Raw genomic sequence first — 26,907 nt, 5'->3', positions numbered from 1 at the left:
GAGGGCTGGGGGCTAGGGCAGGACTGAGCAGGTGGGAGGGGACGGGAAGCTGAGCCAGAGCCGGTACCGAGGAGGTGGCCGGGCGTGGAAAGTGACGCGGAGCTGAGTCGTCCCCGCACCTTTCCACCCTCGCCAGCAGCCTTCCAGCCCGGCCCGGCCCCGCATTCCTCGGCCCCCAATCCCGGGTCCGGTCCAGCCCCCTCTCCTTGGGCTTGACCGGCCCGGGCGCCGCGATGACTGTCACGTACACAGCTTGCGTGGCGAACGCGCGCTTCGGCGGCTTCTCGAAGCTGCTGCTGCTGTGGCGCGGGAGCATCTACAAACTTCTGTGGCGCGAGCTGCTGTGTTTCCTTGGGCTCTACATGGCGCTGAGTGCCGCCTATCGGTGAGGCGGCCCCGGGAGAGGGGGGAGGGCCGGCCGGAGTGGGGGCGTTTGGGGAGGGCTCCGGGCCGGCCCCGGAGGAGGTGCTGGAAGGGAGACCTTCAACTGGGGACCGGGGCTCCCCCGTGATCCCGCGCCCCCTCCCTCGCAGCTTCGTGCTGACCGAAGAGCAGAAGCGCTACTTTGAGAAGCTCGTTCTTTACTGCGACCAGTACGCCAGTCTCATCCCGGTCTCTTTTGTGCTCGGTGCGTTCGCGCTCCTGAGTTCCCCATTCCCTTCATCCTGAGAAACCCATTGCCATTCATGCCTTTTGGAGACTCCCATTCCTGCCTTTCTGAGACGCCCCCCCCATCAAAGCCACCCCCCCACAAATCCCCATTTCTGCGTCCTTTAGGCCAAGTATGGCCCCAGTTCCTGAGACCTTGTATGTCATCTGGTCAGAGGGTCCCCTGAGGTGCCCCCAATGAGAACTCCGTGTCATGCATAGGCTTATCCCTGGTCAACTCAGGGACTCCCATCTGTGTCTGCATGGGATTACTAGTGCCTCCCCTCACATGTACTGAGCCCCAGGGACCCCCATCCAAGAGCCCCTCATGACTCCATCCTTTCAAGTCCAGCCTGAGGGGCATCTCTGACAAGTCCCAGCTCCCTGTCCTCAGTGACTTCACTTGACCTCAGCCTTCCTCCCACCATTCTGGGCCCACAAGGATGGGGTGACCAGCCTGCCCCAGGTTCCCTGACTTAGACACCATGCCCAACCCCTTCACACATCCCTGGCTCCCGGGCTCCCTGTGGCTTTGGTGACAACCTGCCTGTGGGCCCTCTGTCTCCACCTCTATACGGAGATCCTAATCTCCCATCCCAGGTGACATCCAAGTAGCCAGGGTGATCCAGCCTGCACCAACCTCTCTGACCTCAGGGCTGAATCTCCAGGTTCCCAGCTCAGGTGGCCCCACATGGTCTGGGTATCCAGCCTACCGAATGTTCCTGATGAAGACCCTATGTCACTCCTCTTCCCATGACCTGGGACCCCAAACCCCTGGCCCTAGTGTCCCAACTGAGTCTCCCATTCCCGGCTCTCCCGCAGGCTTCTACGTAACGCTGGTGGTGCACCGCTGGTGGAACCAGTACCTATGCATGCCCCTGCCCGACGCGCTCATGTGCGTGGTGGTCGGCACAGTGCACGGGCGCGACGAGCGCGGCCGCCTCTACCGACGCACGCTCATGCGCTATGCAGGACTCTCTGCTGTGCTTATCCTGCGCTCTGTCAGCACCGCTGTCTTCAAGCGCTTCCCCACCATAGACCATGTGGTGGAAGCAGGTGAGGCTCCGGCCAAAAGGAACGCGGGTGGGGGGGGGGCGGGGGGGAGCAAAGACTGAGGGTGGGGCAAATAACCCCCGACCTCGCCCCTCCAGGGTTTATGACCCGCGAGGAGCGCAAGAAGTTCGAGAACCTGAACTCATCCTACAACAAGTACTGGGTGCCTTGCGTCTGGTTCTCCAACCTGGCAGCGCAGGCTCAGCGCGAGGGCCGCATCCGCAACAACGGCGCCCTTAAGCTGCTGCTGGAGGTGGGCTCTCCGGGTGGTCACTCATATCAAATGCCAGGGAAATTGTACCCCACGCACCCTGAGGTTGTGTGTCTGCCATGCGCCTCCCACAAGGCGGATCCCAACCACCCTTATCTAGCAGCCCCCAGGTGTACGCTTAATCTCTATGGGGCGGCTCCTAGGTGCATAGTGCTCCTAGGCGTACACTCACCACTAAATATTCTCCCTGAAGTCCCTAGAAGCACACGCCCGCCTCCCACCAGGTGACCACTCACCTCCATCCCAGGTACACCCCCCCCCACTTAATCCCCATGTGTGAGCTCACTATTCAGGCCCCCTCATGACGTGTATCTGCCTCCAGGAGCTGACTGTGTTTCGGGCCAAGTGTGGGATGCTCTTTCACTACGACTGGATTAGCGTACCCCTTGTCTACACCCAGGTAACCCCGCCGTTATCCCGCGTCAGAGGCCCTGGAGCGTTGGTCTCAAGGAGAAACTGAGGGCCAGCTAAGACCCCATCACAGTGACTCGCGATCCTAGCTCTGGTCTCTCCATGACCCCCCAAGGCCCAGAGAACCCTGAATTGGCACTCCGTCCTGCCCCTCCCCCAGGTGGTGACCATCGCTGTGTACAGCTACTTCCTGGCCTGCCTCATCGGTCGCCAGTTCCTGGACCCGGCGCAGGGCTACAAAGACCACGACCTGGACCTGTGCGTACCCATCTTCACCCTGCTGCAGTTCTTCTTCTACGCGGGCTGGCTCAAGGTGGGTGGGGCCCCAAGGCCAGGACTCCAGGGGTGGAGCGGGCAGGGGTTTTCAGTTCTCCACCTACCTCTCCTCTTACCCACTCAGGTAGCTGAGCAGCTCATCAACCCCTTCGGAGAGGACGACGATGACTTTGAGACCAACTTTCTGATCGACCGCAACTTCCAAGTGAGACTCTCTCGGTTAAGACCATCCCTGGGCTCCCAAAGCGGCCCTGGCCCCACCCCTGCTAAGACTCGCTCAGACATCGCCCCTGATCCATCCTTCTCTTTGGTCACCACACTCCTACCCGTCCAGAGGGGTCCACCCTTCGGTGCCGGCGCTGTTCCATGCCCACTCTTCCCCGCGTATCCTCGCCCGCAGGTGTCAATGCTGGCCGTGGACGAGATGTACGACGACCTGGCCATGCTGGAGAAGGACCTATACTGGGACGCAGCTGAGGCTCGCGCTCCCTACACCGCTGCCACCGCCTTCCTGTTGCAGCAGCCCTCCTTCCAGGGCTCCACCTTCGACATCACGTGAGCCAGTGGGGATGGGCGGGGCCTCTTGGGGGCGGGGCTCATGACTGCGGGGTGTATCTGATTGAAGGGGCTGTGGGTGACCAGGTCGGGGCTAAAGGCTACACCCTGGAGATTCGGGGCTAAGAGCTAAAGTCATGAGGACTAGGACGGGTCAGGGGTCAGGGATCCGGGTCAAGGTCTGGGACCCGGCCACTAACTGGGGGCAGAGCTAAGGGCTACAGTCTATGAGGACTGGACGGGCCAGAAGCGATACCAAAGGACAGGCGGCAGGGCCCCAACTTAGCCTTTTGAGGCCTAAGTTTGAGCATAGCCAGAGCCAGAGGATAAGGCCAGGCTCTCGGGTGAGGAGCCAAGGTCTTTTGGGATAAGTGGGACAATGGGGTGGAAAAGCAGTGTTCCTCGGTCCCAACTCTGTTGATGAAGAAGAGAGAGGCCGCAGCGCTGACCCATTGTCTCTTCCGCAGGCTGGCCAAGGAGGACATGCAGTTCCAGCGGCAGGACGGCGTGGATGCGCCGCTGAGCGACGCACACGGCGACTTCCTGCAGCGCCTCCTGCCGGTGGGCGCGGGCATGGCCGCTGGAGGCCTGCTGGGCCGGCGCCTGTCTTTACTGCGCCGCAAGAACAGCTGCGTGTCGGAGGAATCCACAGCCGCCAGCTGCGCATGCGCGGGCGCCCCTGATGGCGCGGCCCCAGAGTGCAGTGGCAGTGACGCGCTGCTACCCTTAGGCCTGCTGGAGCCGGAGTCTGAGCCCCACGCTGGCCGCGAGCCGCCAGCCCCCAGGCCACCCGCCGAGCCCTTCACCGTTGTGCCAATGCCCGGGCCCCGGGGGCCGGCTCCACCCTGGGTGCCCAGCCCTATTGGCGAGGAGGAGGAGAGTCTAACCTGAGACCCTTGGACCCTGGATCCCCAAGGATAGAGAAAATGCCCCAACACCGCCCGCAAGCAGTGGTTTGGGCTTTATAAGCTGCCTGTGGACTCCGCCTGCCCGCTTCTTACCTGCCTGCGTCCCGCCTTTACGTTTGGCACAGAGGCTTGGAGCGCCTCCTGTGGGCCAGGCACTGCACTGAGGGCAGGGTATTCTTCCAGCATCTTTGGACTGTCGGTCCTTACCACCAGCTCTACTTCCTACCCGCCACTGCGTGAGAGTTTTTATCAGTGTGCCTTGCCTTTCTTCTTTCCTCAAATTGGACATATGAGTGCCCACCTCAATGCGCTGTGAGGATGAAATGAAATGTGGCTTTAAAGTGTTTGGTACATAATAGGTGCTCAATAAACTTTTAGTGTTTTTTTTTTACTCAACTCCTGCCAGGCATTTATGCTAAGTAAGCTTTAAGGAATCCTCCAGATTATTTGATGATGCCCTGCCCACTTCTTCCTAAATTCTCTCTGAAATGGCCCCATTAGTGCCCAGGGCTTTACTCATTCATCAATGTAGGACCCACGGTCCAAGGACCATAGCTTTCTCCTGCCAGCGTTTTTCTTTTTCTTTTCTTTTCTTTTCTTTCTTTTTTTTTTTTTTTTTGCCACGCGGCTTGCGGGATCCTAGCTCCCCGACCAGGGATCGAACCCGGGCCCAAGGCAGTGAAAGCACGGAGTCCTAACCACAAGACCTCCAGGGAATTCCCCTGCCAGCCTCGATTTATGCTTCTGCAAGTGACCCCTCTGCCTCAAGCCCCTGCACTCTCAGATACCCCTTCAGTGCTCTAGGTTTTACATCAGTCGTATGTAGGTGACTCCTGAATTTAGAAGTCCAGCCAGGATCCCTCCCCTGACTCGAGACCCAGAGAGCCAACTTCCTGCTTGACATCTGCATGTGGGGATCTCACGGGCACTTCGAACATAACATGCCCCCAAACCAGCTCCCTATCAGCTCCCCACCTGTCCCAACCTCTGTCAGCTTTGTCATTCCAGATGATGAGGACAAAACCTGGGAGTCACCTTCAACTCCTTTCTTTCATCCCCTCTCATCAACCCAGTAGCAAACCCCATCAGCTTAGTCTTCAAACTGTATCCAGAATCCAACCATTTCCCATTCCTCCAGGGTCCACACCCTGGCCAGAGCCCTATCACCCAACCACCCACCTGGACGAGTGACCTGGTCTCTCAGCTCTGGCCCTGACACCCCCGCAGTCTGTTCCTCCCATAGGAGCCAAAGGGAGCCTGTGACAACTTGAATCAGGTCATGTCGCTCCTTTGCTTAGAACACTCTGTGGCTCCCACTTCACTTAGAATGAAAGCTAAAGTAATCCACACACGCTACAAGGCCCTGGACAGTCTGCCTGGTCTTGACTCTCTCCACTCTTCCCCTCACTCACTCCACTCCAGCCACACTGGCCTCCTCACTGTTCCTCTAACCCACCGAGCAAGGTCTCGTCCCAGGGCCTTTACACGTGCTATTCCCTCTGCCTGGATCACTCTTCCCCAGATACCTACATGGTCCCTCCCTCACCTCCTGCAGGTCTCTGCTTAAATTATGTCACTTCAGGGCTTCCCTGGTGGCACAGTGGTTGAGAGTCCGCCTGCCGATGCAGGGGACGCGGGTTCGTGCCCCGGCCCGGGAGGATCCCACGTGCCGCAGAGCGGCTGGGCCCATGAGCCATGGCCGCTGAGCCTGCGCGTGAGGAGCCTGTGCTCCGCAACGGGAGAGGCCGCAGCGTTGAGAGGCCCGCGTACCGCAAAAAATAAAAAAATAAAAAATTCTGTCACTTCCTTGGTGAGGCCTCATTTCCTGGCCTTTTATTAAAAATCACCACCTGGGCTTCCCTGGTGGCGCAGTGGTTGAGAGTCCGCCTGCCAATGCAGGGGACACGGGTTCGTGCCCCGGTCCAGGAAGATCCCACGTGCCGCGGAGCGCCTGGGCCCGTGAGCCATGGCCGCTGAGCCTGCGCGTCCGGAGCCTGTGCTCCGCAACGGGAGAGGCCACAACGGTGAGAGGCCCACGTACCGCAAAGAAAAAAAAAAAATCACCACCTCCCAAATCCACCTCCTGCAACCCCATGACTTTGTCTGCTTTATTTTTCTCTGTAGCACTTCTCACATCAAATATTTTATCTATTTTGTTTATTATCTGTCTCCATTGGAATTGACAGCTTCCTGAGGTAGGGATTTTTGTCTGAAGCTTCTTCAAAACCCACCACACACACATACAGTTACACAGATACAAACATGATTCAAACTTCCTACGGGGTGCTATCGGTCACTCACACTTTAGTAAGAACACAAGCTAGGATTTTCTTAAAAGCAGTGACCTGAGCCCCTGGCCTACCTTCTCTCCCTCCCCTCAGAGCCCAGAGTCCAGCCAGGTCAGATTGAAAGTCTTTATTATCTTTCTTCTCAAATATAAAATCACTCTCTCCCCTGGCAGCTCACTAAAATCAAGAATAAGAATCACATTGCTAAAAAGAATAGGCCCATTCCTGCCTCCCGCCTCATCCTGCACTCTCGTCCCACCTGGGAGAGAAAAGGGCAGAGATTATGACTTCAAGGCTCTCAAGCAACTGGCTGAGGCATAATGCTGGGCCCCATGTGAGTCAGGGGAATCCAGGGTGGATTAAGCCCTGATTGGCTGGACAGGTGGCAGGATCCTGAGATCCATCAATGCTTGTCAGTGGGGCGCATGTTCAGGGGTGCTAGGCGTCCCAGGGGTCCGCGGCGAGCATTGGTGGCCAGCCGCTGCTGTGCCAGGAATGACTGGGCATGGGCAGGTGCCCGCTCTTCCCCGGCTCGCTGCTGCAGAGCCATGCCCTGGAGGGAGGGGCATAGTTGGGGTCAGGTGAGCCCACAGGACCGCCATGCCCACCCAATACTTCAGGCATGGCAACGGTGCACTCACCATATTATACCAGGCACTGATGAGCAGCTTTTCTTCCTGCTCTCGCTGACTTCGACTCTTCTCAAAGTCCATCTGCTAAGGAGGCAATAGTCAAGGACCTGGATATGCTGAGGACAGTGAGAAGGGACAAGGACACCCACCTCCAGGTGCCGGATGCGGACATCCCGCTCTCGAAGCTGTGTCCTCAGGGTGTGGAGTTCCGGAGGAGCCCCCCCAGGTGGCCGCTGCTTGGGTTCCAGGGTCTGTATGACCTAGGGGTTGGGGAAGACACAGCCAGGGTGACCTTGGCCTCACAGGCCGTGGTGTAAAAGTCTGTGACATGATTAGATATGACAGGTGTGGGGGCAGGAGGCATGAACCAATGGGAGGCAGCAGCCTCGGCAGAAGGCGTGTAGGGCACCCAGCGCCCGTCCTCACTGTGCGCGCCTTGTCCACGTAGCGGCGGTACCGCTCCTCCATGGCCCGCAAGTCCGCGTCCTTCTTCTGCAGGTTGTGCTGCAGCTCCTCGATACGCCGGGCTGCTGGGGGAACAGGTGGCCCCTCAGCTCTGTGCCAAGCTTGGGGCTCCCTGCACCCAGCCGGCCACCCAGTCCCACTCACTGCTGCTATCGGCAGGGGGCTCTAGCTCCTCGATGTACTCGCGCTTCCGCTGCAGCTCCAGATCTGCCTCATGCAGCTTCTGCCTGCGGGCAGGGGACCGGCAGCAGTAGGCTGAGCTCTGGGCCTATTTCTTTTCTCCTAGTGGTGGCCACAGCCTTCCCAGCCAGCCAGAAGTGTCCCTGCAGACCTTTCTGCCTGACCCCAAGCCTGGGGGTTATGTGCGCTGGCCCCACCATCTCCTCAGCCATCAGAGTCCCAACCCTCTACACCCCTCATCAGGTGGGCCTTGGACCAGCCCTCCCATGTGTCCACTTCTCCCCATTCCACAGCCCACTCGCTGGTCCAGGCACCATCATCCCTTGCCAGCCCCCTCTACTCTCAACCCCTCAGTTCCATTCTCTACCCAGCAGCCAGGTATCTTTCTGGAATGCAAATCTCTTATAAAACAAAAGGAAATATGGGACTTCCCTGGTGGCACAGTGGTTAAGAGTCTGCCTGCCAATGAAGGGGACACGGGTTCGAGTCCTGGTCCGGGAAGATCCCACATGCTGTGGAGTAACTAAGCCCGTGCGCCACAACCACTGAGCCTGTGCTCTAGAGCCCACGAGCCACAACTACTGAGCCCGTGCTCCATGACAAGAGAAGCCACCACAATGAGAAGCCCACGCACTGCAACAAAGAGTAGCCCCCACTTGCTGCAACTAGAGGAAGCCCGCGTGCAGCAACAAAGACCCAACGCAGCCAAAAATAAATTAAAACTTTTAAACATTTTTGAAACAGGAAAGGAAATGCAAGCTAATAATTGACAGTTCTGCCACCTGTGGCAAAACCCCAAAGATTCCTGTAGGTGAGACTATTATCATGTGTCGGACATGGAACATGGTGTAACATCTAATAGTGAACCTCTGGCTATGTCTACTAAAATTACAAAGGCATGTACCCTGGGAGCCACCCATTGCATTTTTGTGTATATTTGCACACAAGCAAAATGATGCCTATACAAGGTTTACTTTGTTACATTGCTTGAAATTGCAAATACCTAGAAAGAATGAGTTAAACACATTACAATATTACAAAAAATGCTATAGGCCAGACCTTCTGGACCAGAATTCTACAGGAGAATTAAGCCCTAATGCCTCCAGGTATCCATCCTCTGTAAGGAAATAACTTTCTGTGTTCCAGGTCGGCCTTAGCTTCATTGCATCCTTGGCAGAACTGAGAAAATAGTCACGAAAATAATTTTCTGTAAGGCCTAGTTCCCCTATGGAACCCCAGTTGACAAAGGCTGCTATATGTGAAAAAAAAAATAAGAAGGACTCCTTTATTTATTCTTAAGGAGAAATTTCTCCAGTTAACTTGTTAAGTAGGGAAAGCAAAGTGCACATATTACACTACTTTTTGCGTAAATAAGGAATGATAGTAAAAATCTATATTCATATTCATTTGGATCTGCTTTAAAAATTCTGGAAGGATTTCCATAATAAACTAATAGAAATGAGGGTGGAATGGGGTGGAAACTGAGTCAATGAGGGAGCACTCAGAGGTATACCCTTTATTTCTGTATAGCTCGGTATACATTTTGGTTTTTAAACTATAAATGTGATAGCCATTTAAAATAGTTTCTTTCTTTCTTTTTTTTTTTTAATAGTTCCTTTTTTGGGAATTCCCTCGCAGTCCAGGGGTTAGGACTCGGAGCTTTCACTGATGTGGGCCCGGGTTCAATCCCCGGTTGGGGAATTAAGATTCCACAAGCCACACAGTGTGGCCAAAAATGAAAAACACAAAAAAACAACTTTCCTTTTTAACAATGCAAAAGTAAAAGGTGACTATTACTTTGTCACACAACCTTGTTGCAATTTCCTCTGTGGCACCTCATTGTTCCCCCAAAACATTCCATATGCCTTCCCTTAGTCTATAAGGCCCCACTTGAGCTGACCCGTCAGACTCCCTTTCCTCATCAAGAACTCCCCATCGACACCGGATCCACCTCCCACACCTTTGCCTCAGCCTTTCCCCCCACGAAGAGTACCCCCACTCTGGGACTCACAGATGCTCCTCCAGCTTCCTCTTCAGCAGGGTTGACTGGAGGAGAGAAGAGGCACTGGGTGAGTGAGGGCTCCAGAGGTCCCAACCTCTTTCCAGACTGAGGGTAGGGGGTGCCACCCTGGGCTCAAGGTACTTACAATGGACTTCACGGGGCATCGGGCAGCAGGGGGAAGAGAGAGAAGGGTTATTGGGGGACACAAAGGAGGGCCAGGCAGGGAGGAGGTGGGCACTCACATCTTCAGTCTTGCCCCCCTGCTCCTGCAGGGCCTTCTGCAGGTCCTCCACCTGGGCCCGCAGCTCCGACAGCTGCTGCTGGTTCAGCCTGCAGGGTTGGGGGGCCCACTTAGTGCCTGCGCCCGCCCTCAGCCCCCCTCCAAGCGTGTGAGAGGCCCCCCTCCGCCAGGTGGGTCCTCACCGGTGCTGCATCTCCAGGCCGTGGCGCGCGCGGTTGGCCTCCTCCAGGTGGCGCTGCAGCTCCTCCTGCCGTTCCCGGTCGGCCGCCTCCTGCTGGCACAGGCGCTTGTTCTCCAGCTGAAGCTGTAGGAGCGTCTCCCTGCGGACCGAGAAGGAGTGAGCAGTGCGGGAGATGGGTCACCACTCAGGCCTACCAAGGCTCCAGCAGGGAAACTGGGCAGACGCGGCCAGGAGAGGGATAGAGCCCTGGGGGAAGAGCCCAGCCAGACCCTGGGGTAGGGTTAGAGTACAGAGGACAGCGCCTAGGCATGGGTGGGCGGAGCGCCGGTGGGGCTGGGGGGCAAAGTGGGCGGAGCCATGAGCTGGGTCTAGGGGTGGCGCCAGGGAAGGGTGGGGCTACAGGAGAGGGTTAGAACACTGAGATGCGGCTGCCGGTAAAGTAAGACACTGAAAAGTGAAAAGCTGGGGTGGGAGTTCTTACGGGCAGCGCACAGGGCAGTGAACCTAACAGGGAATATACTGAGGACAGGGCTGTATCCTGGGGGCAGAACCCAATGTGGGCAGGGCTGGAGCAAAGGATTTTTGCCTGGGGAGTGGAGACAGATGGGTTGGATCTAATTTGTGCACTCAGGACGGATCCTGAAGAGGTGAGGCACCAATAGGGGTAGAGCCCTGGCCAGGTAAGAGCAGAATTAGGAGTGAGTGGGCCTAGAAGCCCGGCTAGGACTTGGGAACCAAGTTGAGCAGGCCTGGCTAGTGGTAAATACCTGTACTGGGGACGGGGCTGAGGGTGGGCACTGGCAGGCCCCAGTGGGGCCAGAGCTCTGAGTGACCCCAGGATACCTGAGCTCCGCAGGTAGGATCTCGGCTGCTAAGTTTTCCACAGCCGGTGAGGTGGGATCCAGTGAAGGGTCTGGAGAATGTGTGAAAAGTCTTCAGGTGGCTGCACAGTTTCTGTCCCCATCCCTAGGATCCTCTTTCCGAGAAGCATCTTTGGGGGTTCAACTTCGGCCAAAAGCCTGACTTGACCCAAACCCCACCCCTGGCATGACAAGGAGCCATGATCCTTGGCCTGGGTTTGCCTTTGCCCCACCCAGAGCCCCGATACACAGTCCCTGCTTTCTGTCAGCCCATGTCACCTCTTTCCACTCTAGCCTCCCTCCAATGTGGCCTAGCTCTGCCCCCAACCTAGACAAGCCCTGGGACACTGCCTTTTCTGCCTGCCCTAACAGCACACCAGACCAGGTAAGGCCAGGCCAGCCATCTCCCAGGCCCTGGGATGGGCCTCCAACTCACCGGCTTGGGTCAGCCCGCGAGGCTGCAACTGGGCGCAGCGCAGCTCCTCATTGGCCTCCCGCAGGGAGTCCCGTTCTGCCAGCAGCCGCTGGAGGGACGGGATGCAACAGGCCACTTGAGGCTGGATCGGTCTCCTAGGATAGGGGTCCCCAACCCCTGGGCCACAGACCGGTACCGGTCCGCGGCCTGTTAGGAACCGGGCCACACAGCAGGAGGTGAGCGATGGGCAAGAAAGTGAAGTTTCGTCTGCCACTCCCTATAGCTCCCCATTGCTCGCATTACTGCCCCCAACCCCCAGTCCGTGGAAAAAATGTCTTCCACGAAACCGGTCCCTGGTGCCAAAAAGGTTGGGCACTTCTGGGCTTCCCTGATGGCGTAGTGGTTAAGAATCCAGGGTACACAGGTTGGAGCCCTGGTCCGGGAAGATCCCACATGCTGCGGAGCAACCAAGCACGTGAGATACAACTACTGAGCCCACGTGCCACAACTACTGAAGTCCGTGCGCCTAGAGCCTGTGCTCTGCAACAGGAAAAGCCACCTCAGTGAGAAGCCCACGCACCGCAATGAAGAGTAGCCCCCCTCACCGCAACTAGAGAAAGCCCGCGTGCAGCAACGAAGACCCAACGCAGCCAAAACATAAATAAATAAAAATAATAAAGTTCCCTTAAAAAAAAATCTTATAAAGGTTGGGGACTGCTGTCCTAGGGAATGGGCTCTGCCACGATGGTCAGGGTGGGGCTTGGGTGGAGGGACCTCAGCCTCACCTCCTTCTCCTTTGACACCAACTCATACTTTTCTTCCAGATTGCGGCACTCGAATAGCCATTTCTCGGCCTTCATGGCCTCCTCCTGCCGCTGGCCCTGCAATTCCTGAACCTAAACAGAGGAGAGGGGAGAGGACAGCAGGGTGGGAAGGAGGGGCAGGGACTGAGTACAAGGTGAAAGGGCGGAGCCAGAGGGACCAGCTGAGGGAACTTGGAGGAGGCTTAAGGGGTGGGGCTTACAAGCCTAGGGAGGAGCTGGCTGGCCTAAAGGGTGTGGCCTCTATATAAAAATGGGAGCAGACGCTGGGTGGAAGGACTTAGCACCACGCTGAGGGTGAGCTAAAGTCAGCGGCCGGCCAAGAGAAGCCCCCACCCCAGTCCAGGTCCAGGCCCCCGCCCGTACCTGCCGCCGCTGCGCCTCTAGCTGGGCGCGCAGGGAGCCGGCCCGGCGCAGCTCTTCCTCCAGCTGCCGCGTGCGCTCTGCGTGGCCGGCGTTGCGCTCCTCCAGCTGCCGCACCTGCCGCCGCAGCTCCCGCAGCTCGCCCAGGCGGCGCCGGCAGCTGCTCAGCGTGGCCTCCAGCTGCCCTGCGCGCTCTGACGACTGCCTGCGGGCGGGGGCAATGGGAAGAGGAGGCGGGTCTGAGGTCAAGGGTTCAGCCTGGATGCGAGGCCCTCAGGGCAGGGGAAGGTGTCAGGTCAGCCTTGGGGCATTTGGGTTCAAGGTGATGGGTCATGAGGGTCAGGGGTCAGCGGGGCCTGGTGGCGTTGGGGGAATCATTAGGGAGCATAAAGGGAGCGCTAAACATCAATGGTTAGCCCAGGGTCAAAATCAGAATCTGGGGGACACAAAAATGACTGTGGGGTTACAGGGGGAATGATGGGGCCCAGAGGTTCTGAGGAGCCCCCATGGACACTTTGGGGTCATGATGTATCTATGGGCCTAACAAGGGTATTGTGGGTGCAGGGGCCGTGGTGGGGTCATGGGGGATCTTTGAGGCAGAGCACTGTGGGGCTCTTGAAGGTATGGTAGGGGCTCATTAGGCACTTTAACATTACAGGAATGCCATGGGGGTCACAGGGGAGCCCTTTGAGGCAACAGAAGGCACAGTGAGGTTGAGGGGTGGGTGCTATGGGGGCCTACCAAGCACTTTGTGCTTGCAGGGATGCTGTGGAGTCATAAGAAGGTACAGTCATGTGATGGGGGGACAGAGGGGTCACCAGGGGCAAAGTTATTGCATTGTGGGGTCCTGAAGGGCACCATGGGATGCTGGGGCATGATGGGTCCCAGAATGGTGCAGTGGGGTCTGGGGAGCATTATGACCCCCTAGGCTTGCTGGGGTCACAGGGATCCTATAAGGCAGCGGTCCCCAAACTTTCTGGCACCAGGGACCGGTTTCATGGAAGACAATATTTCCACGGACCGGCGGGGGGTAGGGGGATAGTTCAGGCAGTAATGCGAGTGATGGAGAGTGGTGGGGAGCGATGGGGAGCGGCAGATGAAGCTTCACTCTCTCGCCCTCTGCTCACCTCCTGCTGTGTGGCCCAGTTCCTAACAGGCTGCGGACCGGAACCAGTCCGCGGCCCAGGGGTTTGTGACCCCTGCTCTAAGGTATGTGGGATACAATGTGGGATAACAGGGGGACACTGTGGGGTCCTGGGGGGCACCATGGATCCAGGGAGTTTGGTGTTGTCCAGAGGACAAGGTGGATTCCAGGATAGTGTGGTGGAGTCAACAGGGCATTGTGGGTGCCCACTAGGAATTTGGGGGTTACAGAGGTCCTATAGCATCAGAGGGGCACTCTGGCAATGGGGGTGTGTGGTGGGGGACCTGCCACTCACCGAAGTTCATCCATTTCATCCTTCAGGGCCTGTGCCTCCTGGGCCAGGCTGGTCAGCTCCTGGTTCCGCTGCTGCAGCTCGGCGACCTCCCGTTCCAGCTCAGCACAGCGCACGCGCTCGTCCTCCCTGCCGCTCTCCAGCCTGGGGGTGGGGGAAGCACCACATTAAGGGACTGTGCCTGCCCCAGTCCCCTGGCCTGCTGGCCCTGTCCCCAACTGATCATACCTGAAGTTCTCTTCCTGCAGCTGCTCCAGCTGGGACTGCAGCAGTAGCAGCTTCTTGGAGGTGAGGCCGGTGGCACCCTCACCCTCGGACCGGCCCACCCGCTCCCTCAGCACCTCATTTTCCTGAACCAGGCTCTGCTTCTCCTCTGACAGGAGTACCAGCTGTGGGCAGGGCATACAGACGAGCCGGAGCTGGGAGAGGGGCTATGCGGGCGGCCCTGCCCTGGGAGAACCTGTGGACCCCCACCTCGGCCCCACCTGCCGCTCCAGGTCCAGACAGCGCTGCCGCAGCTCGTCACCCTCATCAGCCTCCTCACTCAGGAAGTAGTACCTGCGGGACTGATGAGAGGAGTTGAGGGGGGAGGGTGGGGAGAAACAAGAAACTCAGGGATCCAGGGGAGGAAAATGGGGAAACGGAGGATGGGATCTTCAGGGACAGAGAGGAGGGAGCCAAGAAACCCTCAAGATCTAAGAAGAGAGGGCTGGGACCTGAGGGGACTGGAGAAAAGGCAATTCAGGAACCCTGGGGACCTGGCAAGGGAAGAGGATAGGACTCTGGAGGATGGGAGTGGTTTACAGGCTTAAGGTCAAGCCCTTGCTCCTTAGGTAGCCCTGAAAATCAGTAATGGGGTCGGACCTTTAACAAGGTCCCCACCCCTTACCTGGCTATCAAAGTTCCCATATGTTTCCGGTGACAGGGAGTCAGAGGTGTCTTTGGTCATGAGCTGGAGGGGGGGGTGCAGTGGGAGGACATTGAGATGAACTGGGCCCTCTGAGGGCAGCCTCCAAGGCTTCTACAATCCAGACTAAGAACTACTCCATCCTCCTGTCCCCAAAGCCAGTCCTCCCCAATAACCCCAGCCCAGAGGCTGCCTCATGTGTCCAGCACGCAGGGAGTCCTGGTCCTTCCCCACTCCCCGGCCACCTGGCCACACTGCGCGCCTTGTGGGATCCTAGTTCTTCAAACAGGGATTGAACCCGGGCCATAGCAGTGAAAGCGCTGAGTCTTAACCACTGGACCACCAGGGAATTCCGAGGCCTGGCCCTTTTAGTGTGCTAGGTTGTGACTTAGAGCTGGGGGGCGCTGGCAGACACATGGGACAGGGAAATGTGGCCAGCTGAGTTCCAGACAGAGCCCAGACCTTACCAGGGCAGAGCCTGTGCCCAGCTGCCTTGGAGATGTCCCCTCCCCTGAAGCTCCTCGCTACAGTGGGCATACCCACCTACCTCCTGGATGGCTTCCATCACCACATGCTGAACTGATTCCTCTAGCGTCATGATTCTCTGGATGTGCTCTGGGGGTCAAGGTGGGGGAGACTGAGATGGAGGGTGGAAGGGCAAGAAGCGTTTCCTCAGGTCTTCCCCTAGGGACCCCCTAACCTCCCATACCCTGCTTCTTCTCGCAACTGATAGCACAGCCCAGCACCAGCTGAAGCAGCTTGCCAAGCTCTTCTGGGTCGGAGAACTCGCCAATAAGGCTCACATCTGGAAGGTGCTGCTCCAAAATGGGATGCCCCAGGACCTGAGGATGGGAGGAGGAAGGGGTATCAGGGGCTGACGGATCCCCCCTCCTCCCAACCCAACCCCCTAAATCCCTTTACAGTTACTCACATCCTGGGAGTACTCCACCAGGCTCTGTAAGATTGTCTTCAGATTGTTGACCTGGGGAGGGGTAAGGAGTTGTGTCCAGGGTCCCAAATCCCCCCAGAAGGGGCCAAGCAGCCCCCACCCTGAATCTGTCTAGCCCATTCTTTTTTTCTCTGTCTCGCCTCCCAATCCCTTGTCATCTCATCTTGTTTAGCCCCATTCTCTGTCTGTATGTCCCCTCTCCTAGGAGTGACCTGTCTGGCTGCCTGCCCTTCTTACCCACCTGCCCATCTTGTTCATGTGTCCCCAGAATCCAGTCACTTCTCACCACCTGCCCCACTACACTTTGACCCTAGCCATCATCATCTCTCACCTGAATTATTGCACCAGCTTCCACTCTTGCTGCCCACCCCTCCATTTCTCTTCAAGCATCCAGAGGGAGCTTTTTAAAGCCCAAGCCAGGTTTGTGTCTTTCCTCTACTAAAATCCTTCCTTGACTTTACACAGCACTTAAAATAGAATCTATCTTCCCTGCTCCAGCCTGCCAGGCCCTTGATGATCTCATCTACCATTCCTGCCCCCTTGCTTTCTGTTCTGACCCCCCTGCCCTTCCTCGATCACACCAAGCTTATTTCCAACTCAGGGCCTTTGCATTTGCTGCTCCCTGTGTCTGGAATGCTATTCCTCCAAATCTTACATGGAGATCATGTAAGATCAGCCCATCTGGAGTAACCACCCACCCACTCTCAGTTGCTCTCTCTCGTGGCCCAGCTTTTATTGTCTTCATAGAGCTAATTGCCATTGGAAGTCAATGTTAATGTTTGTGTATGCAGGGTTTTGTCTGAGTTATTCCTTGATGCACACCCAGGCCTGCTTAATAGAAGAATGAAGGAATAAATACATAGTTGGCTGGTCACCATACATCTGTCCCTCTTCCTGTCCAGATCTGTTTGTCCATCACCCAGGACATGTCTCACTGACCCTTCCCTGATCAACTCTTCACCAGTCTGTCCCCCATTCATGAGTCCACCTGTCACCTTCAACCTCCGGTTGGGACCTGGGTCGTCTGAGATGCCCTGGAGCCATGCCTCGTTGAACCAGGAAGGGTCTCTGGGGGTGAGAAGGTGGGATGAGCTGCTGGGGGACCCTTTTGGGACCCTCCCCCTCAGCCCCACTCACATCTGGTTCAGCACATAGGCTACTGCGAGGCCACTGCTCAGTTCCTGGGGGCTGGTACAGGGGGGCGGGACATGGAACGTCTGCAACTGGTGGGGGAGAGGAAAGTGCAACAGGCATTATCAGGGCCTGGGACCACGGAACAAAACCCCTTTTACAGACTTTTCCGGTCAGCAGGACCCTCACGTGCTGGGTGGGGGCTGGCCTGTTGCTTCAGCAAGCCAACTCCGTGGGGGAGTGGCTTCTGCTCACCTGGACGGACCGGAGGGGGCGTGGCCTCATTATACCTCTGCCCAACAAACCCCGCGCGACCAGGCGAGGTCAGACCGCGAGTCACTTGGTCCCCATAGGCACCACGTGACCAGGCCAGCTCACCTGTGCCCTCGCCCCACATGACCCAGCCACCAAGGGGCGTGGCCTCACCTGCTCTTTACACGGAAACCTGCCACTTGACGGGTCAGGTGCTCAGGCCAGAGTGCAACGGCCTGGCAGGCCGACGACCCCTTCCTCCTCCCTGCCCCAGGACGGAAGGGTGCACAGAGCCAAGGTCGGGGCTCCCGGGCGAAAAGAGAGGGCGTACACCTGTCCCTGGCCCCGCCCCCGACCTACCCAGGTGAGCAGAGACCCGCATAGCTCGGCCTTGTCCACGCTCATGGCTCCCGATTGGATTCAACCCCGGCCGCGGAGCCCTGCCACCGCAGCGGCGTCCAGATCAGCCACCAGCGAGCGCCCGCAGCCCCGACCTCCCGCTCGGCCTAGAGCGCCGCCCCGCCCCCTAAGCGCAGGCCCCGCCCTGGACACGTGATCTCCTCCCGGCACCAGCTTAGGGCTTCAGACCCTCCATCTTAGATCCGGGAAGCTTTTGGGCGCCAGCCTGCCGCTAGGGGTCAGTCTGGGCCAGCCTTGCGCATCCCAAGGGTGGCTTCGCCTCCCCTCCTCCCCGAGCTCTTTTTGGGGTAACGGAGACTTCACCGTCGTTCCTTTTCATCGGAGGCGGAGCTGCCCCACCCTGTTGTACAGGCGCATTCTCGTCCCTTCCCTTCGGCTGAAAGAAATTCTGCTGTCTAGCCACATTATGATCAGAGCCTTTGTGCAGGAGAGGGGCAGGTCTTAATATATTCTATGGACTTGGAGGGGGAACAACACTAAAGGGTTCTTCCCAGTGTAGGTGACTTGATAGTCTTGCCTAGGGGTAGACAAGGGGATTTGGGTTCTAAGTCGACGGCAGGATGGGTCAGACACATGTCCTAGGTAACGGACAGACTTATTTGCCTAGCCTGGATCCGTCCTCCACTGAGCTTTCCCTGCCCTTTCCCCTCCCTGAGCCCCGCGCCTGGGCCCTCCTCCCTCAGAACCCAGGAGAGGGCCGCCCTGATCGCCACGGCCCACCCGGGGCGCCCAGACAGCAGGAACGCGGCCTACGGGGAAAAGGATGGGCCCACTCTGAGACCCCGTCTGGGCAGTGAAGGGGGCTTAAAGAAAAAGTGCTAACAATACTAGTTAACAATAAAATCGCAGCCACCATTTATGGGGTGCCTACAAAATGCAGTCTCTCCGCTAAGCGATTTAAATATATAGATGGTTGAAATCTCCACGACTCTAGGTAGCAAGTGCTCTTTAAATTCCCGGTTCGCAGGCGAGGAAACAGAGGTTCTGGGTGGATCCGGCTTTAAGGGAGGGGTTAAAGCACCGGACCTCTGACGCCTGAGTTCCCCGGCAGTCCCTCCCCTGCGGAGCGGGCGAGGTAATGAGCAGTAATTAGAGGTTATTAGCTGTACCCAGAGAGAGGGGCGGACTCTGCTTTGGGGGTGGGTCTAGGTCTGAGGGGCGGGGAGCTGCTCCCTCCAACCCAGAGTCTGGCTTCGGCGACCCTGCCCCCGAATGGGTTGAGCAGGATGACTACAGCTCCCCTCTCCCCCCCGCACTCCTCCGCTCCCGGCACCATCGCAGGAACACAATCACTCTAGCACCAGACTCCAGGTTACAGCCCACTCAGACGCACAACTGCACGCACGCAGGGGCCTTGGAGGCTCGTCTACACACCCACGTCCCCTTCCGAGTTGTTTTCAGCCTCCATCCCCTGGGAGTAGAGTGGAGTGGGGGGGAGTAGGGAGGAAGGGGACAAGGGCCAACAGTGCCGGCTTCCGGACAAGGCTGCCTTACGGCGGCGGGCGTGAGAACAGCCGCCGCTGATTCCCTTATCCCGCACCCACTAAGGAGAGGGTGCTGCCAGTAAGGGGAAGCGGGGCCCCCCTGCCACCAGGCAGAAGTGGAAGGTGAGCCGGAGCTATGGCTGTTACAAGGAGAGGAGGCTGGGATTATTTGTGAGAGGACCTGGTTGCCCAATGTTGGGAGACATGCTAGGACTGCCAAATATTTGGGAGTGGGGTCCCCAATACTTGCAAAACCCGCAGGGATCTTGATGTTTAGGAGGAATCTAAATATTCGGAGCATGGACTTGAATTGTTTTAACGTTGCCATGATATTATAGGCGTTATAGATGTTCAGGGAGCCAAAAGTCCCCAGATTTAAAGGAAGGTCTGGGTGCCCTCACGTTGGGGGAGGAGTCACAACCCTCCATTTGGGGCGGCAAGGAATCTCATGTTTGGGGGGAAAGGGAGCTCCCTACGTTGGCAGGGAAGAGCAGCAATCCCTATTATGTGACGCAGGGAACCCCACTGTTGGGGGCATCAGTGTGCCTTCAATCCAAAGAGAGGGGTCACAAACCCTCATTTTGAAGCAGGGATCCTTTATTTGGGGGAAGGATTCAAACCCCCCACTTTCGGTGGAGAGAGCCCCCAAGTTTGGGGAATGATCTGGAGGCCTCCATTAAGGACGGGGTGCAGGTCTGGACCAGCAGCCCCCAGCTGGTTTGGGGACCCCACCCCCTCCTCTCTGTTTCCAGGAACAGCTGGGCCCAGCCTGGGCTGTACTGCTGGGAAGCGGGTGACTCAACCCCTCCCTGCGGCCACAGCTGGACCCCCGTCCGCCCCCTCCGGCCTTCACATCTGGGCAGAGACCCAGTCATGAGAGCTGGGATGGAGACCCTAGGTTCACACATTTGGAGATGGTGCCCCTCCCCCACCCCCGGGGCTGACCACAAGCTCAGGGTGGACACCATGCCCCATACCATGAGGTACTCTGGCAGGCTTTCTGCTCTCCAGACACTGACATTCCACCAGGACTCCCATCCTGACCCCCTCCCCGGGTCTGTACATGTCTCTGAGTCCATGTGAAGTGTGTTCACATCTATGTAGGTGTGAGATGGTGGGTCTGTGATTGTGTGTGCACAGGCCTATGTGTTTGCATCTATCTGTGTCTTGGGGCCCTGGGAATTTACCCAACAGGCTATGTGTGTGTGATTTGGTGGTTTTGGGGGGTGCTGTCAGGGACTAGGGCACATGCTTCTCTTTATGGGACCTTGCTGTGTGTCTATATCCCTAGGTCATTCTTTGTGTGAGAAGTGAATGTATGGCAATCAGTACTTCAGTATGGGTTTAGGTTGTGTTTCTGTGACCGTGTCCTACTTCTCTCCATCATGTGTTTTTCTGTGATAGCATGAGCCTGTCATGTTCGTCCTTGGTTTATCCATGTCCCCGAGACAATCTGGTGTCCCTGTGTGTGGCCTTGTGGGTTTGTGTCTGTGACCCTACTTTACTTCATGTGCCCTACTTGTGATGTCTGCGTGACAGCATGACCGTCGTGTGTCCGTCCCCAGCATGTGTCTCTGTGCTTCTACAATCTCCATGTGAGAGGAGTGGCTGTGTGACAACTGGAGTCCTGAGGTCCAAGCCTTTTATCTGTGTCTTACTTTGTCTCGATGGTGTGGCTTTATCGGAGTGTCTGTATATGCCACCTATCTGTGTATGAAAATGGCCCTACCACAAACGATGTGTGACAGTGTGACCCTGCCCACATTCGCCGCGGAGCTGGCTGGACTAGTTAATGTTTGTGCCAACGTGTGGCAGGTGTATCCTGTGTCCGTGTGACACTGTGGATCTGAGAGTTTGTGACCTTGCGTGGGGGGGTGTCAAAGTCACACAAGACAGCGTGAGGAGGCGGTGATGTGCTGGGGGGGTGCGTCAAGCGCCCGGAGTCCTGCCGCTCTCGGCCCCTCCCGGCGCTGCGGGGGCGCGTGCGTCGTGCGTGACGTGAGGCACGACGGGGGTCGCTGCGTGCGTGGAGCCAGACGCGATCGTGCGTGCGAGCGCGGGGGGATGGGCTAGCTGCGTGCGTGCGTGCGTGGGCGGCCGCGGGGGTTAGGCGCGCGGGGGAGCGCGGGGCACAGCCCCACCCTGGCGGGGACTTTGGGCGCGGGTGAAACCCGGGAGGGGGCTGCCGTTAACCCCTTCCTGCCCGACCTGAAACTTGTGGCCCCTCGATAGAGCGCGCGGGGGCTTCCCCGGCGCGCGGGGACCGTCCCTGACGAGGGAGGAACCCCGCCATCGAGCTGAGAGACCCCTCGGTTACCATGGGAACCGGAGCTTCCCGCGCGGCCGGGCTCGTGCTTCCTCCCCCCTCCCGCTCTTCCTCCAGCTCCGTATTCCACCGACAATGCGCTGCCCGCTCCTGGCCTCCTGGTCTCCGGGGAAGGGGCTGGGGTCAGCGAGGCCCTGGCGTGCGTGACTCAGGCCAGCTTGAGGGTCCCCTGGCCGCAGCCGACCTCGCTCCCCTTCTCCACCCCGTGACTCACCCCTCGCGGCTTTCCCCTTGTGTGACTCAAGCCCTTGGGGAGGGGGCTGCGGACTCTGAGACCCCCCCTCCAGGCAGTGGGGGCTGAGAACCGAGTACTGGGGGCCTAGAGCTTAAGGAGTGGGGCTCTACCTCCGGCGAGGGTCGGTGTCTGGTGTCTTGCCTTAGACATCCCTTGCCAAGGTCACTAGAGCCGTTTCCCCCACCCCTGAATTGGCAGTACCTACCCCCCAACCCTCTGGGAACCCAGCCCCCAGCCCCTCCCCCATAGCCCACAGGAAGTTTTTGCAGAGCCCATCGGCGATGAAACGGTTAAAGCCGTTTTCTTATTCATTTCATCCAGGGGCTCCTTTTGACTCAGAGCAAGCCAGGCGCCCCCTTGAGCCGGGCCTCGTGGGGGCCTGGGTTCATACTCCACCCCACATGTACCATTTTTAGAGAGGGGAGGGAAGGCTATTGGTGAGCTGGCTGGGGGTCTTGGGTAGCATACAGGGTTGGGTTCAAATCCTGCCTCTGCCCTCATTACTCTCTGGGTCTCGGTTTCCCCATCTGAAAATGGGGAATAACTATGACCCACTTATTGTGGCCTTGTGGGATTAAGTGAATAATAGATGGGACGCTTTGTTCCCAGAGCTGGGCAGAGGAGCAGGGAGGGGGCTTGGCCGGTAGAAGGACCCAGGCTCCTCCTGTCTCTCAGGCCTGGGTGTCAGGGTGACCAGCAGAAGCGAGTCCTTGTGGGGCGCGCCATGCCCCACCCAGGCGCTCTGAGGCCATGGGGTTCATCCCGTCCACCCCCTGCCCGGGGCAGGCACCCAGGAAGTGAGAGGCGGGGCAGGAATGAGGCGGAACCTGTTGGGCCCGTTGCCTCCCCACCCCTCACCCTCATTCCGGGGCCCTGGCATGCCCCCCGCCACGTTGCGGCCCCACCCCCACCGCCCTGGACGCCTGGGTCCTGACCCGACGGTGGCCCAAGGGAGGGGATGTCGGCGGAGACAGCGTCTCGGGAACATCCTGTGGACTGCTGGCTGTGGACTGCTGGCTGGACAGACCGGAGGGTCAGCCCCTCCCCGGGCAGGGCAGAAATCGGCTGGGGGCAGAGTAAACATGGCCCAGGGTGGCCAGACTTGGGGGGGGCGGCAAGGAGTGTACACATACACAGTCACACACACAACACCCGTGTCACCCTGGCCACAGAGAGACTGCCAACCGGGGACACACTGACAGGGTCAGACACAAATCTGGGCAAGACGGCTGTCAAACACAGACACAGTGACAGGGCAGACTCAAGAGGAAGATTGAGATGCTGCCAAACACACAAAGACACCGACAGGCCAGAAGCATAAAGGCAGGGAGTGAGTGACACAGATAAATCAACTCAGCACACAGGCAAGATGGACACACGGACAGACACAAATACAGAAGGACATTGACATTCTGGTGAGAAGCACACAGCCTGGCAGACAGTGGCATGCTCACAGGCACTCTGAGACAAATGTGACAGGCCAGAAACACACAGGCAGGACGGACACACAGAACTGTGTGTCAGACACAGACGGGCAATACATGCATGTGGATAGACTCAGAGAGAAGGGACAGTCACTTTCAGTGCAGGCTCCCCAAGAGCTGCACTAGAGATGTTCATACACAGTGTCAGATCCTGACACACAAGAAAGCAACACAGGCGTGTGCGCGCGCACACACACACACACACACACATACATGAACACACACTAGCAAGATCACCAACTCAAAAAGATACTCAGAGGCAAGAGAGACATATATAAACCTATGGGAGATGGACATATATAAACCTATGGGGAAGGACACATACAGACCATAACAGAATCCCCCCACCTCCCGCCACAGTTGCACACACACTCAGAGATGCTCTGAGAACATCAGAAGTCAGCCTTACAGATACACACTACCTCACCGATGACACACACGTCAGACCCTCCGACAGATTGGGCAGATGTAAGCAGACAGACTGACAGTCACACACATGGTCTAGCCAGACAGTCACACCCAACGCAGAGAAGCATTGACAGGCCACAGTCGGACATTCACTAACACATTGGCACAGAGACACCGTGACAGAACCTGTTGGCTAACACACACACACACACACACACACACACACCAGCCACAGAGCCCACATAGACACACACACATAGCTGAGCCACAGACACACACCAGCCACAGGCCTCACACAGGCAAGCCATGGACCTCACACACACACACAGACACACAGACACACTAGACACGAATAGGTTAGCCATATGAACTCCAAAACAACCTACATTCATGTACATAGGCCAGCCACATGCAACCTATTTCATAGACCATACACATACTCACACACACACTCTCCCCCCAACCCCCCCACCCCGCGCCAAAGCAGGCAGGTCCTACACACCCCTGCAGTGTTGGGCCAACACACAGACACATGCCCTGAGAAGACAGGCCTCACACACACTCTCACATGTCCTGACAGGCCAGCCACACACTAACCCACAGCCAACCAGACACACACGTGCCCCTGGACCATGCTGCGGGGCTCTGGGCTTCCCAGCCAGTCTCTACCCCCACCCAGAGATCCTGGTGCTTCCTCTCTCCAACCATCGCCCCCCCCTTCCCGGCCTGCTGTTTGTCACTTCCCCTAGGAGGCCCAGCTCAGCAGCCTCAGTCCCTGGTGGGATGTGGGCCTGTTTTCTCAGCACATCCTCCGTAAATGGGGCACCTGGGATCTCAGCCATGCTCAGGCCCCCCAAGACCTCGCCAGCAGTGGGGGGCACAGAAACAGCTTTGTGGGAAACTCCCCTCATGCCCAGCTGAGTCAGCCTGAGGAGACAGACTCTCCTTCCTGCTTCCAAGAAAACCGAGCAGCTTCCTCTCCAGGAGAGGGGTGAGGGACCCCCCAAACCACAGAGGTGGAGGAGGGAAGTAACTGGAAAGCCAGGGGTTCCTGGGGGAGGGCCTCCGTGATCCTCAGCCTCTTCCTGCCAGCTGCCTGTCCACACCCAGGGGCAGGGACGAGGGAGCCTGGGTGCTATGACTTGCGGGTTCTCGTCCTGGCCTGCCCACTGGCTGACTCACAGGCAGCCCCCAGCCCAGTTTCCTGGTGAGGGCCCTGCCAGCCAGTAGGCCAGGGGGGAGGGGGGTCGCCAGGCTATTTATAAGAAGGAGAAGTCCCTCCTGCCAAGGCCAAAAGCCCCAGAGAGACCCGTAGGTGGAGGGGGGGGGCGAACTTCCTCCTTATCCAGTCCCCCAGGCCCCGGGCCCCTGGGCATGAGGGAAGCCTGGGCACAGACTCCTCAGCCAGATGCTAGTCTGGAGCCCAGGGCCTGGGCAGTACCCAGATGCTAGTCTGGGCACCCAGGGCAGACGGAGGAGGGGGCTATCCTCACACCTTCCTCACAGGGACGGCCAGCCTTGGCGCCAGTGGGGCGGCATGAGGTGGTGGCACCCAGGCTAGAAGGGTGAAACTGGCAGGGGCTTGGAACCGGCTGTACCAGCTTAGCTGGGCCCCCGCCCTCCCTCACTGGCCCAATCCCCACCCCCTGGTCAAACACCCTGCAGAGAGCATGCTGACCTGCCCCCAAACACACCAGCAGCCCTCTGCCCTGTGCCCAAGCCTGGATAAATGAGACCCTTCATGAAAGGGCCTGCAGAGCTTGGCATACAGTTGGCACTGCATAAATGCCTCTCTGATTGTCATTATCCACATAAAAAGTGGCTAATGCTCTGGAGCCAGACAGCTCAGGTTCTAGGTCAACTCCAGTGCTTATAGCTGTGGGATTTCAGGCAAGTTCCTTACCTTCCTGTGCCTAAGTTTTCTAGTCTGTTAAACGGGGCTACAAATAGCATGCATTTCGCTGGGCTGTTGGAAGCAGGCAATGAATTATTCTATGTAAACCACTTAGAAGAGTGCCTGGCCCATGGTAAGAGCCATATAAGTGTTAGCTACAAAAATAATAATTATTATTTCTCAGTCTGCTGTCTGCATGACTCTAACCCTGCATCCCTCCCTGCCCTGACCCCCACCCCCCATACATCCACTTTTCCTTGCTGGGTCCTTGGCCTCCATCTCTACCCTTACTAGGCCAGTCTCACCTCTCTCCAGGACTCCCCTGGCATGGGCAGCCTCAGCACTGGTCAGGGCTGACTCACTGTGGCCTCCTGGGCTGTGGGACCTGCAGGTTGGCTTCCTGATATGCTGCCCTCCAGCCAGGCCTGCCCAGCCCCCCGACGTTGCCCGCTGCGCCCCCGCAGGGCCCAGCCAGATGTCAGCTGCAGTTATTAGCATGGGCAGGAGACACAGGCCTGGCAGCTTGCCTGCCAGACTCAGCGGCCACTGGAATCTCCCTTGAGCCTGAGGCGGGGGAGGGGAGCAGTTCAAGCAAGGGAGGAGGAGAGGGGGTACCCAGGGATCACAAGGACCCTCCAAAGATGGGGACACCCCCAGCTTCTCATGGTACCTTCCTCCCCAAAGCCACTGCTCTGCCGGACTTCCCCCAGCCCCCACAGAGCTCAGTTTCTCTTTTGCCTCTTTCGTTTTCCTTCTCTCCTCCACACTTGGTGAGCTCTGCGCTTGCCCTACAAAGTCTGGCTAGCCCCCCACCCTCAGCCTCTCTCTACCCTAAAGAAACTTCCATGCTCCCAAAAGACAGAGGCCTCACACTCTCTCTGAGTGAGAGAGAGAGAGAGAGACTGAGCTCACCTCTGGTTCTAGTGGCTCACAGCCTATCTGCTTGGAAGTCCCACCTTAAGTCTAACTGGAAGCCTCACCATCTAAACCTTCACCCATTTCTGGGGAAGGGGCTCTGGAGGGGTTCCCTCAGATGAGGGAGACAACTCAGATGAGGGAAAGGATCCCCCTTTTAGGTATTCTGGATGGTGAGGCGACCCGCACACTGAAACAGGAGTAGGGCCCGTCACCCACATGAGTGAAGGTGGGGACACCCCAGCCCCTAGGGATGTATGGGGGGAGGGGCCCCAGACCTCCTGGCAGAAAGTAAGGGCACCCAGCTCGAGGTAGGAGGCAGCCGTGCCAGCCCGCCCAGGCACCGGGGTCGCCTCGAGGCACTGACCCGCCCCCTCCACGCCCGTCGGGCCGGGGGCGAAGTCCGACCCAGGCCCGCGGGCAGGCGGGGACCTGCCAGGCTGGGTCGAGTCGGGCAGGGCCTGGCAGGACGCGGCCCCAGAGCGGCTGGGTGGGG

General features: G+C 58.0%; 2 protein-coding genes across 8 annotated transcripts; one reads left to right on the top strand and one right to left on the bottom strand.

Annotated features, from left to right (window-relative positions):
• BEST2 (bestrophin 2) lies at window positions 1–4,979 on the top strand. Its single transcript, XM_060007931.1, has 9 exons — window positions 1–385; window positions 534–628; window positions 1,471–1,704; window positions 1,800–1,954; window positions 2,295–2,372; window positions 2,544–2,696; window positions 2,784–2,864; window positions 3,060–3,214; window positions 3,682–4,979. The coding sequence occupies exons 1-9, from the start codon at window positions 234–236 to the stop codon at window positions 4,103–4,105; spliced, it is 1,527 nt and encodes a 508-aa protein (XP_059863914.1). The 5' UTR covers window positions 1–233; the 3' UTR covers window positions 4,106–4,979.
• A 959-nt stretch (window positions 4,980–5,938) lies between these two features.
• Window positions 5,939–17,751, bottom strand: HOOK2 (hook microtubule tethering protein 2). 7 transcript variants are annotated; one of them, XM_060006634.1, is made up of 22 exons: window positions 17,606–17,751; window positions 17,000–17,085; window positions 16,858–16,930; window positions 15,845–15,895; window positions 15,623–15,755; window positions 15,461–15,528; window positions 14,896–14,958; window positions 14,492–14,572; window positions 14,235–14,425; window positions 14,010–14,150; window positions 12,574–12,775; window positions 12,172–12,282; window positions 11,408–11,495; window positions 10,955–11,024; window positions 10,113–10,250; window positions 9,932–10,019; window positions 9,699–9,733; window positions 7,652–7,734; window positions 7,469–7,572; window positions 7,192–7,302; window positions 7,052–7,126; window positions 5,939–6,963 (listed from the first exon to the last, which is right to left on the bottom strand). In XM_060006634.1, exons 1-22 carry the CDS (start codon window positions 17,648–17,650, stop codon window positions 6,814–6,816), a joined length of 2,187 nt encoding a protein of 728 aa, XP_059862617.1. In that variant the 5' UTR covers window positions 17,651–17,751; the 3' UTR covers window positions 5,939–6,813. The 7 variants fall into 7 exon arrangements, with proteins under 7 accessions (XP_059862617.1, XP_059862618.1, XP_059862619.1 ...); XM_060006635.1 differs by having other exon boundaries at window positions 7,052–7,123; XM_060006636.1 differs by having other exon boundaries at window positions 7,469–7,569.
• Window positions 17,752–26,907: the final 9,156 nt, after the last annotated feature.

Source organism: Delphinus delphis, chromosome 3 (genome assembly GCF_949987515.2).
Source record: "Delphinus delphis chromosome 3, mDelDel1.2, whole genome shotgun sequence".
Lineage (NCBI taxonomy): Eukaryota > Metazoa > Chordata > Mammalia > Artiodactyla > Delphinidae > Delphinus > Delphinus delphis.
The sequence above is the reverse complement of the archived record's forward strand: the minus strand, read 5'-3'. Positions and strand labels throughout refer to the sequence as shown.